Here is a 16,382-nt window from a genome sequence, read left to right as displayed (position 1 = left end):
TCACTGAAGACAGTACCCCTCTGTGGTAAGCAGGAACGTGGGACGCTAATCAACAACCTCCGACAAACGAAGCAACAGTAGAAGATGCATCAATCACCAGAGGAAGATTCAGGCGGGAAATTAAGAAGCCTAGGCCCTATAATGATTGTCTAATGGATTATTAGTTTTGAACATTTTAAAGAAAGGGAAATGTGGTAACTATCTAAACGATACACACACACACTATCATATTCCACCAATCGCCACACCTGAAATATACAATCATTGATACGAGTAACGAATAAAATATACAACTTGAGCTCGCGTGCGTTTATTCGATTCTTTCACATTCCCTCTAAGAACGGTTGGTTTCAAAATCGTCCAATGAAGGACGTTCATCCATCGTTGGACCCATGTTGAACGATTTTGAAACAATTTTTTGGACGTCTCAGTGGGTTATTACACCCTCTAAGAGACTATCCATAAATGACGTAGTATTTTTTGAGTAACTTTTAACACCCCCTCCTCCACCGTAGCATTTCGTCACAAACCTCAAAGTAAAGCCCCCCCCCCCTCCCCCTGCTAATTTCGTAGCTTGACGGTAACCCTTCCCGCCTTGTCATCGCAAAAAAATTAAAAAAAACTATGTTAGATGAAACGGGTAAGATTGTCGTGACATCAGGTCAACCCCAAAGGCCTTAGTACACAGGTACGTAAAGCGTGTGAAGAGTTTGAAGCCAGAAAAAGTCTACCTATCGAGCAAAATTAGAATCCAGCTTTGCTGTACAGGTATCAGAGACGGATTCCAATTGTGCTCGATAGGTAGACTTTTTTTGACTTCACTCTTTGCGCAACTGTTCTCTATCAACTGTGGTCAACCCCTATTCCCCTTTAAAAAAGCTACGTAGCATGACATGACCTTTTATCCCCCTGCCGTCGCACATCATCACAAAATACAAAACTCCCCCTCCTCCATATATTGCGTCATTTATGAATGGTCCCTAAACATTATCATTATTGAAGCACAATATGCAGATTGTAATTAAATCAAAACAAACACCAATTAATATTGAGTTCTCGACGACCGGTCTCACGAACACAAAGGCAGTTTCCTGGTTGAAAACAATCCCATTTACTTTTGCCGTCTTTATTATTTTCCATCAGCTTGTAATGTAGTATTTGTGTCATGTGGCGTGTACGTACATGAGCCGTAGAAAAATCTATTCTCTGTTACACCAAGTTTAAAGTTTAGAAAATGGGTCATGGGATTTCGCACGGAATTTGGCCAGGGGAAAACCTAAAGCTCTGCCACTCTAAACAAATACCAACAGTATCAAAATAGCGCCGAATTTTAAACCTTAACGTTTTTTTTTCGCTTTGACAACATATTCTGAATCAGTTTCGCGTACGGCGTATTTTGCTATCCTGAATGAGCAAAGCATGTTTGACAAACTTCTCCATTAACGAGTTTGACAAACTTCTCCATCAACAAGTTTGACAAACTTCTCCTTCAACAAGTTTGACAAACTGCAGCGTTACGCTGTTTGAAGTTTTGACAAACTGATCAGTACACTGTTTGACAAATCGACAAATAATCGCCTTGACAAACACGAATAAAAAGTTTGGCAAACTGTGTTTTATCAAATATTTGAAGAGCCAGTACACATCAGTTCAAATTTATTTCACGAAAGATATCAAATATTTGCACTGAGCCAAAAAATTACTTACAATTTAAGTGAAAAGGCACGTAAATATTAAAAATGACCTATCACATTAGATGCATGTGTAGCAATTAACATTCATACTTACATTGATGAATTTCAAATAAGATACAAATGATTTCCAAGTGTACAATACATACATTCCATCTGCTTGTCACATACTTAAAGCACAGAGAACAGACGTCCATCTTCAGCATTCAACTTGTGTAAAATCTCTAACGGCACAGAGAACAGACATCCATGATCGAACAAAAATATTTAAAAAACGTGTGTAAACATTTGAATTAATATACGAAAAACACTAGCGCCGCCACACCAACCTATCCCAACTATCCATGAAATCGATTCTGGAACCGGTTCGAAATCCTGGATGGATTCTACATGGAATCTAGCTCAAAGAAAACAACCGATTCCGACTCTATCGGTTGACGCATTTGAGCTGGAATTCATGCTGGAAGTCCGAATCGGTTCCGGACTAGTTTGACTGGGTAGAGGAATAACCGCTGTCAATTCTGTCGAACTCAGCCACAATAAAACATGACGACAGTAGCGCACCTGGTTTAGATATCCAAACTACCTTCGAAACCGTTAGAGATTTTACACAAGTTGAATGCTGAAGATGGACGTCTGTTCTTTGTGCTAACGGTTTCGAAAGTAGTTTGGATATCTAAACCAGGTGCGCTACTGTCGTCATGTTTTTTTGTGGCTGAGTGCGACAGAATTGACAGCGGTTATTCCTCTACCCAGTCAAACTAGTCCGGAACCGATTCGGACTTCCAGCATGAATTCCAGCTCAAATGCGTCAACCGATAGAGTCGGAATCGGTTGTTTTCTTTGTGCTAGATTCCATGCAGAATCCATCCAGGATTTCGAACCGGTTTCGGAATCGATTTGACGGATAGTTGGGATAGGTTGGTGTGGCGGCGCTAGTGTTTTTAGTATATTAATTCAAATGTTTACACACGTTTTTTAAATATTTTTGTTCGATCATGGATGTCTGTTCTCTGTGCTTAAAGTGTTATATGAAGAGAACTTAAGTATTACGTGAATATACAATGTGAAAAAGTAAACAGATTCAACATGGCTGCAAGTATGAACAGCCGCAGGCGAATGAATTACGATCGGAAATCCTCTAGCATTTACTGAAGGTATTTAAACGTAAATTCCAACTATTCTGTGCATAGAGAACCATGCAATTTAAACGAAATCTAATTTCAGATTGCGGAGTTTTGAAAAAAACTACAAGACTTTTTGGAATCAGTGGAAACTGTGGAAAAGCACACTGAGTTTTTTCAACACAATTGATGCATGGCGGAAACAATATGAATTAATTCTATTTCGGAATACTATTCATTATAAATGGATCAAGTAAATATATTATGCAATCAATTTAATTTAATGAATCTTTTTTCTCCGTCCTCTAATCTTCCTAAACACACAAGAAAAGCATTTAGATTATATTTTAAATGCAGCTTAGAATCACATGAAATTCACATAAAAAATATAGGGATTTGATCCAGAAGGTATGTGACATTCCGATGGAAAGTAACTGAATTTCACTTAAAATATACATGTAGTCGACACTGGTTTTAATCAGATTTAGAACAAAATATTCTATGTGTGAAACATATAACCACAGAGAACAGACGTCCATCTTCAGCATTCAATTTGTGTAAAATCTCTAACGGTTTCGAAAGTAGTTTGGATATCTAAACCAGGTGCGCTACTGTCGTCATGTTTTTTTGTGGCTGAGTGCGACAGAATTGACAGCGGTTATTCCTCTACCCAGTCAAACTAGTCCGGAACCGATTCGGACTTCCAGCATGAATTCCAGCTCAAATGCGCCAACCGATAGAGTCGGAATCGGTTGTTTTCTTTGTGCTAGATTCCATGCAGAATCCATCCAGTATTTCGAACCGGTTCCGGAATGGATTTGACGGATAGTTGGGATAGGTTGGTGTGGCGGCGCTAGTGTTTTTAATATATTAATTCAAATGTTTACACACGTTTTTTAAATATTTTTGTTCGATCATGGATGTCTGTTCTCTGTGATATAACATTTACGTGAAAAGTATTATGGAAAATATTTATATGCTTTTGCATATAATAAGTAAGTGATAATTTTTTTGAGTGTGACGTTATGACAAACAGTGTACTGGTAGCTTGAGACGCCCAAAAAATTGTTTCAAAATCGTTCAACACGGGTCGAACGATGGACGTTTGTTGAACGGTTATTTGTACGTTGTCCAAATTGGTCCAACGAACGTCCTTCATTGGACGATTTTAAACCAACCGTTCTTAGAGGGTACCCACTGAGACGTCCAAAAAATTGTTTCAAAATCGTTCAACACGGGTCCAATGATGTTGGTTTCAAAATCGTCCAATAAAGGACGTTCGTTGGACCAATTTGTACAACGTCCAAATAACCGTTCAACAAACGTCCATCGTTGGACCCGTATTGAACGGTTTTGCAACAATTTTTTGGACGTCTTAGTGGGTAGCTTTAAAATCGGTTGTGTCGCTGGAGCCGGAATACTATCTGGAACCAGCCGGAATTCCGGCTGAACTATGCTGGGATCTGGCAACATTGCTACCGCTACCAACATTATTACGATAAATAAATAATTGGCTGAATAGTGATGACATAGCTTATTTTGAAGTAATTCGCTAACTTTTCGTATGTGCTCTAGCTTTTAATTTAATTGTGTTTAATTTCTGACCATTCTTTTAGCATTTCAGACAATTACTGCCAAATAGTGGAAAACAAACAAATTCCTCGAAATGCCGATCGAAAATCTGGAAGAGCAGGGTTTAGAAAAGAATCCAAATCTTGAGTTGTCGCAGATCAAGTTTTTGTTGAGCTTGCCGGAACACGGTCAAGATAAATTGCTTGTCGAAAAATTGCAAACCGCAATAAAAGCAGACCATATGGCCCCCTGGTACGAGGAAGTGTGCAACGATCTCGGATGGCCTGTTGACCAGCAACTGCTTGCCGATATGAAAGAGGTTAATCGAAAAAAGTTGGGTGAACTGGATGCTGTCATTGAAGATGCAGAAAAAAATCTAGGCGAGATGGAAGTTAGGGAAGCAAACTTGAAGAAATCAGAATATCTGTGCAGAATTGGTGACAAGGAAGGTGCCATTTCTGCATTCAGAAAAACCTATGACAAAACAGTTTCCTTGGGTCATCGACTAGATATTGTTTTTCATAATATCCGCATTGGGTTGTTTTATCTAGATCATGACCTTATTACGAGAAATATTGAAAAGGCTAAAACATTGATTGAGGAAGGTGGAGATTGGGACCGTCGTAATCGTCTCAAAGTATACCAAGGTGCCTATTGCGTCGCAATTCGTGACTTTAAAGCTGCAGCTAATTTCTTTTTGGATACTGTCAGTACGTTTACTAGCTATGAACTGATGGATTACGCTTCTTTCGTGCGGTACACTGTTTATGTGTCTATTATCAGTTTACCAAGAAACGAACTCAGAGATAAAGTGGTGAAAGGTGCTGAAATTCAGGAAGTGCTTCACCAGCTACCCGATGTAAAAGATTATCTTTTTTCGTTATACAACTGCCACTATTCAGACTTCTTCAAGAACCTTGCCCTTGTCGAAACCGTCTTACGGAAAGATGTACTTTTCCATCCACATTATCGTTTTTACGTACGTGAGATGAGAATTCTTGCTTATACTCAGCTGTTGGAGTCCTATCGTTCGCTTACTCTGCAATACATGGCTGATGCCTTTGGTGTGAACGTGGATTACATCGATGGTGAATTATCGCGATTTATTGCCGCAGGACGTTTGCACTGTAAGGTGGATCGTGTTGGTGGAATTGTCGAGACTAATCGACCAGATAGTAAGAACTGGCAATATCAAGCAACAATAAAGCAGGGCGACATACTGCTCAACCGCGTGCAGAAGCTTAGTAGAGTCATCAATATTTAAAAAGCTTCCCCTTAATCATTATATTCGAATTCGAAAATAAATGCTTTTCTTAACACAATTGTCTTGTAAATTACGAAAACCGACGTTTTTTTTATCTGGTACAATCTAGAAAATTTGAATTAGTACTGTGAATTGTGTATAACCACACAACAGACGTTTAGGTTCAATTCGAAATGGGTGTAAAAACCCGCAAATGAAATTCTGAATGATGCGGATGATTGAAACCTGAAACATGCCTGGGATACAATCGTGGTTGGCGCAGTGATCGATGCAGCGCAGTTGGAGTGCAGCTGACAAAACCGTGGCAAATGATTGCATAGATGGCAATCGTAAAACACTGATTTCACACTTTTATCAATTTGAAATTTAACATTGGTTTTTAAATAAATTTTGTTCTAGCTTAAATGTCTGTTATCTAGGGTAGAACTTAGTTGATCACAATACATGAGACAAGTAATTTTTTTTTAATTTGTAATTAATAAATATCAGCAGAACGAAAACTTGTCAGTTACATAAACTTTGTATCAAGTTAAGGAAAAATGGACATTTTAATTATTACTTTTCAGAAAAGTTGGTGGGTCAGGGTGTAGACATATTGTTAAGTTGAAGATTCGTTTAGTAGTCTCTATTGAGCGCCGCTTTGAAAGATGTCAGAGAATTTTGCTGCCTCACAGAAAGTGGTAACGAGTTCCAGGTGGACGCTCTATACACTAGGACACTTTTTCGCAGGCTGGTGGTGTGGTGTGGCATATTGAAAGATCTGGCTCGTTCGTTTCGTCCGATTGGGGCGTGATGCTTGATATAGTCCGGATGCAAACCGTGGTAGGCCTCATACATAAAGTGGTATATGCGTCGACGATAGTTTTCGAGAAGATCGTATCCGAGTATTGTGTGTCGCATCAATCGGGTTGTGTCACGCCGTCGTAGCCCGTATACAAAGATCACTGACGACTTGAAGCATCGATGTAATTGTTCTTTTTGTGTGGCTGAGAGTCCAGGGTAAAAATAATGTCTCCGTACGAGAAGAATGGCATCAGTACTGCTTGGGTGAGTTTTTTACGAGTTTGTACGGAAAGTACTCCTTGAAGTCGACGGAAAGTTCGAAGAGTGTTGTAGGTCTTTTTTGTGATTTCGTTGACTTGTGCACACCATTTTAAGTTGGAGTCCATGATGAGTCCGAGGTTTTTGATTTCTTTGGATAGTGCAATGGGTTCACCACAGAACCAAATATTTTCCTGCGGCACCACCGTACCTTCCTTGTAAAATATTATAGCCTTTGTCTTTTTGGGGTTGGGAAAAAGTTGGTTTCCTATCGCCCAATTTTGGATTGCGTTGAGGTCAGCGTTGATCAGCTGAACAAGTCTGTTAACATCGTTTTTATGACCAGATACGTATATTTGGAGATCGTCTGCATAGAGATGATATTCGCATTTAACGACACTGTTTATGTATAGCGAGAAAACCCAGTTAAACTCATCCCGGAACCGGTTCGGATTTCTGAATGGAGTCATTACCCATTGAGACGTCCAAAAAATTGTTTCAAAATCGTTCAACACGGGTCCAACGATGGACGTTCGTTGAACGGTTATTTGGACGTTGTCCAAATTGGTCCAACGAACGTCCTTCATTGGACGATTTTGAAACCAACCGTTCATAGAGGGTATGGATTCCAAATCAAATGCAACAACCGATTCCGACTCAGAATCGGTTGTTTCATTTGATTTGGAAACCATATTGACTCCATTCAGGATTCCGAATCAAATTCCGAATGGTTTGACCTGGAAGAAGCGCGCTTAGACACGAACCTTGCGGTGTTCCGTCTGTTAACATCCTAGCCATCGAGATGGTATTTCCAAGATCGGTAATTATTCCGAATCGCGGCTTTTTCGAAAAGAGGGTTAATTTCTTTTGGAAATGGTTCTAAATGGTCTATTTTATAACAAGCAATGAAAAAAATTCGGGGGGAAAGCTTTAAAGTAGTTTAAACTGGAAAAATAAGTTGTTCCCACTTACTTTACTAACAATGGCATTGTTCATGAGAAAATGACGTTAAGGGTGAAGGTAGTGTGATTCGGCTTTGCCTCATAGTTGAGTTCAAGGATTCGAAGCGGCGCAAAGCCGCTGAGAAACCGACGGTCGAGGTGGTTTTGATCTTGCTATCGAAGGGTGTAATCAAACCTGTAATCCACTCGTTTGCCCGGTATACTCAAACATAGGGGCTATCCCTAGTTTAAGTCCGACTGAGCGGCAGCGAAGTCGGACAGCACTTGAATGAAGCGATGTGGCTACATTCGGCACTGACATTTTATTTTTGTAAATAAATACTATCCTATTGTTACTAAATAAAACATTGTTAATGCCTAATGTGGCTACGCCACATCGCTTTATACCATGCTGTCCGACTTCGCTGCCGCTCAGTCGGACTTAAACTAGGGATAGCCCCTATGTTTGAGTATACCGGGCAAACGAGTGGATTACAGGTTTGATTGCACCCTTCGGTAGCAAGATCAAAACCACCTCGTCCGTCGGTTTCTCAGCGGCTTTGCGCCGCTTCGAATCCTTGGACTCGACTATGCGGCAAAGCCGCATCGCACTACCTTCACCCTTAACGTCACTTTCTCATGAGCAATGCCACTGTTAGAAAGGTAAGTGGGAATAACATTTTTCCAGTTTAAACTACTTCAAAGCTTTCCCCCCGATTTTTTTTCATTGCTTGTTATAATATAGGCCATTTGGAACCATTTCCAATAGAAATTAACCCTCTTTTTGAAAAAGCCGCGATTCGGAACAATTACCAAAAATATTTAAAAACGTGTGTAAACATTTGAATTAATATGCGATAAACACTAGCGCCGCCACACCAACCTATCCCAACCCTCTAAGAACGGTTGGTTTCAAAATCGTCCGATGAAGGACGTTCGTTGGACCAATTTGGACAACGTCCAAATAACCGTTCAACGAACGTCCACAGAGAACAGACGTCCATCTTCAGCATTCAATTTGTGTAAAATCTCTAACGGTTTCGAAGGTAGTTTGGATATCTAAACCAGGTGCGCTACTGTCGTCATGTTTTTTTGTGGCTGAGTGCGACAGAATTGACAGCGGTTATTCCTCTACCCAGTCAAACTAGTCCGGAACCGATTCGGACTTCCAGCATGAATTCCAGCTCAATTGCGTCAACCGATAGAGTCGGAATCGGTTGTTTTCTTTGATCTAGATTCCATGCTGAATCCATCCAGGATTTCGAACCGGTTCCGGAATGGATTTGACGGATAGTTGGGATAGGTTGGTGTGGCGGCGCTAGTGTTTTTCGTATATTAATTCAAATGTTTACACACGTTTTTTAAATATTTTTGTTCGATCATGGATGTCTGTTCTCTGTGGAACGTCCATCGTTGGACCCGTGTTGAACGATTTTGAAACAATTTTTTGGACGTCTCAGTGGGAACTATCCGTCAAATCCATTCCGGAACCGGTTCGAAATACTGAATGGATTCAGTATGGAATCTTGCTCAAAGAAAACAACCGAAGTATGGAATCTTGCTCAAAGAAAACAACCGATTTTTGATTTCTTTCACCGAGCAAAATTTACATTGAATTTCCATAAAAACGTCTTATGACTTTCAGACATAAAGATTTTAAATGGATTTTATAAATCTGTCTTATGATTTGGAGGGGAAATTTTCCAAATCCATCTCTTATTATTTTCATAAGACAGTCTTATGAAATTTATGAAAATGTCCGAATGAACGCCATAGGTGCCCATTTATGAAAATTGCTGACATTTATAAGTAGAAAACATAGTAGAAATAACGATTTCCATAGAACAGTCTTATGAAATTCATTACAATGTTCGAATGAATGCCATAAGTTTTTTATTTATGGATACTATTGTGCATTTATATAAAAAAAAAAGAACATGGCTGACATTTCTCGAGCATTTTTAGTAGACAAAAAATCAACAGTAAAAATCAACCTTGAGAGGATATTAGGTTTTACACGAACCGACATAACCCCGCAAAATGAGCCGGATGAACTTCGTTTAACAATTCTCGGTGGTTTGTTTACATGGGAGTTACGTGAGTTTGAATGTAACAGATGGCCACCCGTTGCACTCCAACTCACGCAACTGACAAAGTAAACAAATCACTGAGAATTGTCAAACATGAACGTCATTTCTCATGAATTCATTCGTGTGGTCATCTTGTAGAACTCAATTCGGGACAAATTAACCGCCAAGTATAGATCCCTTCAGAAGATTGAAGAGAAAACTCTACTTAAATATTAAAATTTGTACATAATAAGCAACGCTTCGTCAATATTTCTTGGGAAACTGGGCTTAGACAACTGGGAAACTGGACTTGACAACTGAATGATAATGATTGTTACTTCTCAAATGATTTTGATTATTATAAAATACGCGTCAGACACTAATTATATGCACAACTTATTTCATTTCAAATAATCGGATATCTTCTGTAAAAATCATATAAACAGATTTAATGCTCACAGTAATTTATTCAATAACATAAAAACAATTTAAAATTGTTGCAATTTGACTGAAAATCTCACTTCTTTTGTTTCAAACAGGGGTAATCAAAAAGTACTGAAACTATTAACTCCTGGTCGGTCGTCCAGGCCAGTACTGAATTCATAAGAAACAATTATGAACTTTTCACAAAAGTGACGTTTATGAAAAACAAAACACAATTTTATAGAATCAATACCAGATCTCATATGGGTTTCATGAGAAAAACTTATGAAATTCTTAAAGGCATATATTGGAGCGAAGTCATAAGACTGTTTTATGAAATACATTATTTGTACGTCTATGGAGTGCATGAATAAAGATCAATGAATTCATAAGCCTGCCTACACTGAAAAAAATCCAAACGTTAATTCTATTTGCTTCAAACCGCTTAAAATTCATATGAAGAAGAAATGCTATTATTATCACGCGCGCACATACCTTCTATGTGTCAACTGTATAAACTATGTATGCACACACATAAGTTATATGTGCATGTTGTTATAGAATGGGGTTTTATGTGCCTAATAGTTATGAAATGTGAATGTAAGATTAATATTTCTTATAAATACACACACTGGGTTTATGTACCAGCAAATAGTGTCTATATGCCTCCGTTAATTGCAAAAATCTATGTGTAAAATCAATAGGCATAACGTTTACTTTTTTTTGAGTGTATGACATTCTAAAGCGTTCAATGACATCGTCAGAAGGTTAAAATATTACCCACTGAGACGTCTAAAAATTTGTTTCAAAATCGTTCAACACGGGTCCAACGATGGACGTTCGTTGAACGGTTATTTGGACGTTGTCCAAATTGGTCCAACGAACGTCCGTCATTGGACGATTTTGAAACCAACCGTTCTTAGAGGGTATAGTCTTTGTCTTTTTGGGGCTGGGAAAAAGTTGGTTTCCTATCGCCCAATTTTGGATTGCGTTGAGGTCAGCGTTGATCAGCTGAACAAGTCTGTAAACATCGTTTTTATGACCAGATACGTATATTTGGAGATCGTCTGCATAGAGATGATATTCGCATTTAACGACACTGTTTATGTATAGCACAGAGAACAGACATCCATGATCGAACAAAAATATTTAAAAAACGTGTGTAAACATTTGAATTAATATACTAAAAACACTAGCGCCGCCACACCAACCTATCCCAACTATCCGTCAAATCGATTCCGAAACCGGTTCGAAATCCTGGATGGATTCTGCACGGGTCCAACGATGGACATCTGTTGAACGGTTATTTGGACGTTGTCCAAATTGGTCCAACGAACGTCCTTCATTGGACGATTTTGAAACCAACCGTTCTTAGAGGGGAGTCATTACCCACTGAGACGTCCAAAAAATTGTTTCAAAATCGTTCAACACGGGTCCAACGATGGACGTTCGTTGAACGGTTATTTGGACGTTGTCCAAATTGGTCCAACGAACGTCCTTCATTGGACGATTTTGAAACCAACCGTTCATAGAGGGTATGGATTCCAAATCAAATGCAACAACCGATTCCGACTCAGAATCGGTTGTTTCATTTGATTTGGAAACCATATTGACTCCATTCAGGATTCCGAATGGTTTGACCTGGAAGAAGCGCGCTTAGACACGAACCTTGCGGTGTTCCGTCTGTTAACATCCTAGCCGTCGAGATGGTATTTCCAAGATCTACTCGCTGGCTCCGTTGGTCCAGGAACGATGATATCAGCACAGAGAACAGACATCCATGATCGAACAAAAATATTTAAAAACGTGTGTAAACATTTGAATTAATATGCGATAAACACTAGCGCCGCCACACCAACCTATCCCAACTATCCGTCAAATCCATTCCGGAACCGGTTCGAAATACTGAATGGATTCAGTATGGAATCTTGCTCAAAGAAAACAACCGATTCCGACTCTATCGGTTGATGCATTTGAGCTGGAATTCATGCTGGAAGTCCGAACCGGTTCCGGACTAGTTTGACTGGGTAGAGGAATAACCGCTATCAATTCTGCCGAACTCAGACACAAAACATGACGACAGTAGCGCACCTGGTTTGGATATCCTAACTACCTTCGAAACCGTTAGAGATTTTACACAAGTTGAATGCTGAAGATGGACGTCTGTTCTCTGTGATATCAGCTTACATGCGGAGTTTGAAAAACCGAATTCCCTCTTAAACTTCGTTTTCAGTATACCGTGTCTGACGCAATTGAAAGCTAAAGAAAAGTCGACGAGAACCAAAACTGTGCATCTACCATTATCAAAGTCTAGGATAGGATCCGCCAGCTCTGTCCCCTGTTTTTGAACCAATTCTGAACCAGCTCGTGTTTGGACGAAAGTGACATTGGCAAACGTTCGGCTTGGAAACTAAAAGTACTAAAGGGCTGCTTGGAAGTGTTGTATTGTGACATTAAATGTAAAACGACGATTGCTTACTGTGTTGTTTTTTTTTGTTTTCCCGAGATACCGCTTTCTTTCCATAACGTCCGTCTGTAATTATGAAGTGCATGGCATTTTCTGGCAGACGAATTCAAACATATTATCCAGAACTGAAGTACTACAGGTTTCCGAGAGATCCGGTAGCGCGGTGTGTGGATTAATGCGGAAATGTCTCTTTTCGAAGTCTAACCGAGTAACTGACTAGCTAGCCTAAGTATGAAAATGTTTTCAACTTCATGTAAAAATTGTCTTTGTTCCAGCGCCGAGTAAATTGGGAGTATTGTCTATCGCGAGATAATATAGCATTTCGTCGAAGACTCCATATCAAGAAGACTGGCAACTCTGTCCAGAATCCGGAGACAGTAACAGCAACGCCACTTGCGGGTAAAGGTGGTACTTTCCATAGTGATGCACACACACATATACATTTTTACATAAAGCTTCCTCCCTTCTTCCAATAGAGGCGCTGTAACCTCTGTCGCTTCTCGTTTGTATGGGGGAAGGAAAGAGATATCAGTCTTTTTGATATGGAGTCTTCGATTTCGTCGAGTTGTTGCTATATGGGATACACACGAGTGCGGTCGAAACAAAAACAAACGTCAAAATGTTTTCTCACTCGCACTGATGCAGACTAGATGGGCGCGTAATTCAACGCACGGCCTGGTAGCGCATGGCTGAATAGTCGCAATGTGGATTTAAGAAAAGATTCGCAATACTTTGGAGCAAACCGCGAGAAAGCTATTTCGGAAATCGCTTCTTGTTCTTCTTTTAGTATTATCGATACAGTTGAATTTTACAGTTTTCAACTGCATCAATCATCGGTGTAAATAGGAGCGTGTTATTTTCTACTGCTGTTTTCTCCGAAAAAATCACATGAAGTACTGGAACAAACCTATATACCTATACAAACTAAACAAAAATTAAGCCTTGCAAAAAAGTAGTTTTAGAATATTTAAACTAAATGCGAACAGAGAAGATTGATCTTGTGAATGAGGGTGCTCGACTCAGAAAGCAACTTACAAAAATGAAGAGCATGGAAATATTTTATATAAATATTTTCACGTAATGGCCAACAACAAATATATATTATTTTGCTTTGCTGTATTTCGATGGAAAACCCATAATGATCATTTAAATGCGGATATAAAGACTAAATCATTGATTTTTCCCGGAGCGTGAAATTCAACCCTGGGACAACTTGACAGATAGTGCTTGTTTCATATATGTACCACCGATTCGATGGTGGCGCTAGTATGCCTTCTCTGTATGACTACCACAAACAACGAAACGAAAAAGTTTCAAGAGAAAAGCATGTTTCGTTACGTGTGTTGTGAACGTCGTTAATGCGGCTAGAACAACATTTAGAAAAAGCGTATACCAAAATGTGAATAAAGAAAACCATTATTAAAGAATAAAGTTATCCCTAACTGGAAACCGTCAGCACAGTTACATAAATTTTATCATAAATTTAGCTGGAAGTCGTTTTTAGCAACCGGATCGCTTCCTTCCTAAAATGTTTTGGTTTTCTTATTGTGTGAAGTTTGTAATCGATAAATCATTGGTGCTTTTTTCTCGAGAAATATAAATGAAAAACATTTTGGCCAATGGAAGTAAATCACCAAGTTTAACAGTTCGTAACCTACGACATCTTGTTTCAAGTTCGTTAAGAACGTCAAGAATTCTAGTATTTTGATCGGGAAAATAAACAATATACATATGTAGGATTTTCTACCTATTTGGAAAAATTCTCTTTGAATAGAATTTGTGTGCTTATATCAGAATTGTGGCAGCAAACCGATAGTGTTCGGTTTCAGCAAGAATGCTGCCAGGAATGTACAATTTTGTTCGACTCCTGCCAGAGTTTTGTTCGACTTTTGCAATTATTCTGTCCGGCAGATATTGCGATGGTTTTGGTACGGATCCCTTCAGAATTATTCTGGCATTTTACTCCAGTCTGGTAGAAATATAGAAGAATGGCATCTACCCGAAGATTTCATGTCTGGGAAAATGTTGATTCGATCCGGAAGATTTTCGGAAATGCCAATGTAAGTGGAAGTGGCTTGATTTTAAAAGTCATCTTGTATTTTCGAAAATCGAATTTATTTTATTTTGGATTTTTTAAATTCAAAATGGAATCTTTGTTTCTGTTTAGGTATGGAGAAGTGAGAACAGCTTCTAATTTGAACAGCGAAATAAAGTTGATGATAGAAATACTTAAATCGTTTATTTTTTACAGATATGGAAAATAATAAATGGGATGTGCCTTTTTCAAATTTTGCTCTATTCGAGCCGCCATGACATCACCAAATCACCACAAAATTTGCTTATAAGTTCAATATATGGGAGCTGTCAAGTTGTCCCCGGGCTGGTGAAATTGATACATAATATAGAATATTTTAATCAGAAGTTTTGGACACGATTGTAACAAAACAAATATTTTGGCAACATTAGTCGAGTGGGGGTATGTCGTTTTCAGCAGGGATTAGAAAAATATAAGAAGTCAGCTGGCGGATCCCTCTAAGAACGGTTGGTTTCAAAATCGTCCAATGAAGGACGTTCGTTGGACCAATTTGGACAACGTCCAAATAACCGTTCAACGAACGTCCATCATTGGACCCGTGTTGAACGATTTTGAAACAATTTTTTGGACGTCTCAGTGGGATCCTATGCCTATCCTAGATCAAAGTTGCTAACGATGTCATGGGTCACTTTTACTAATGATGTTGTGCTGTGTGCTTTACGGTAACCAGATTGATGTTTGGCTAAAAGGGCAGGATTGGTTCTTTCGAGGTGTTCGGTTATTTGGGACAGGGCAATCTTCTCAAATACCTTGGACACAGCGGGCAGGACGCTGATGGGTCTGAAGTCGGTGGATGTAGCTGGGTTGGTTGTTTTGGGTATAGGCAAAGACTCCATACCCTCTAAGAACGGTTGGTTTCAAAATCGTCCAATGAAGGACGTTCGTTGGACCAATTTGGACAACGTCCAAATAACCGTTCAACGAACGTCCATCATTGGACCCGTGTTGAACGATTTTGAAACAATTTTTTGGACGTCTCAGTGGGTATTAAGAAGACTGATATCTCTTTCCTTCCTCCATACAAACGAAGAGCGACAGAGGTTCCAGCGCCTCTACTGGAGGAAGGTAGGAAGCTTAATGTAAAAGTGTATATGTGTGTGTGCATCACTATGGAATGTACCACCTTTACCCGCAAGTGGCGTTACTGTTACTGTCTCCAGATTCTGGACAGAGTTGCCAGTCTTCTTGATATGCAGTCTTCGGTATTGGCGATTCTACGTTGAAACCGCTCGCAGATAGCGCTGGAAGGAAAGTGTTGCTGATTTTATTCTGTTCTGTCATAGTGCATATATTTTATGTAAACATTGGTAAAAAATGACTTTTAAACACCAAATTACCGATCAATTCTCGACAAACATATGATTACGGCCTAAAAGCCAACTGTCAAAATCTACTTTGAATGGAAATTCCGGACAAACCGTTACACGCCAATCGCAGATGTTGGTAGTAAACGAAAGAGAAAAGTTTTCTCTTTCATAAACTGTTGTGAACTGTGTTCGACTAGTAACGGTTTGTCTGGAATTTCTATTCAAAGTGGATTTTGACAGTTGGCTTTTAGGCCGTAATCATATGTTTGTCGAGAATTTGTTGATAATTGTTTATGAAAATGAAGGAAAACCATCATTTTATAAGATGATGAGTAAACATCTTGCGAAAAGAGTGTAAAACATAGTGGTTTCTAACATTATTCGCAGA

At 39.1% G+C, this 16,382-nt stretch overlaps 1 protein-coding gene across 2 annotated transcripts; it reads left to right on the top strand.

The window, feature by feature from the left end:
• Positions 1-4,279: 4,279 nt before the first annotated feature.
• Positions 4,280-5,730, top strand: LOC131677892 (26S proteasome non-ATPase regulatory subunit 6). Of its 2 annotated transcripts, none has more exons than XM_058957984.1 (2): positions 4,280-4,377; positions 4,432-5,730. In XM_058957984.1, exon 2 carries the CDS (start codon positions 4,482-4,484, stop codon positions 5,649-5,651), a length of 1,170 nt encoding a protein of 389 aa, XP_058813967.1. In that variant the 5' UTR covers positions 4,280-4,377; positions 4,432-4,481; the 3' UTR covers positions 5,652-5,730. The 2 variants fall into 2 exon arrangements, with proteins under 2 accessions (XP_058813967.1, XP_058813968.1); XM_058957985.1 differs by having other exon boundaries at positions 4,328-4,377; positions 4,440-5,730.
• Positions 5,731-16,382: the final 10,652 nt, after the last annotated feature.

The sequence above is a fragment of the Topomyia yanbarensis genome, chromosome 1 (assembly GCF_030247195.1).
Source record: "Topomyia yanbarensis strain Yona2022 chromosome 1, ASM3024719v1, whole genome shotgun sequence".
NCBI lineage: Eukaryota > Metazoa > Arthropoda > Insecta > Diptera > Culicidae > Topomyia > Topomyia yanbarensis.
Note: the sequence above shows the minus strand (reverse complement) of the source record. Positions and strands in the feature narration are given on the sequence as shown.

Bases quoted from the DNA above. Each gene is read 5' to 3' on its own strand.
- LOC131677892 (XM_058957984.1), top strand. From the start codon at position 4,482: ATGCCGATCGAAAATCTGGAAGAGCAGGGTTTAGAAAAGAATCCAAAT.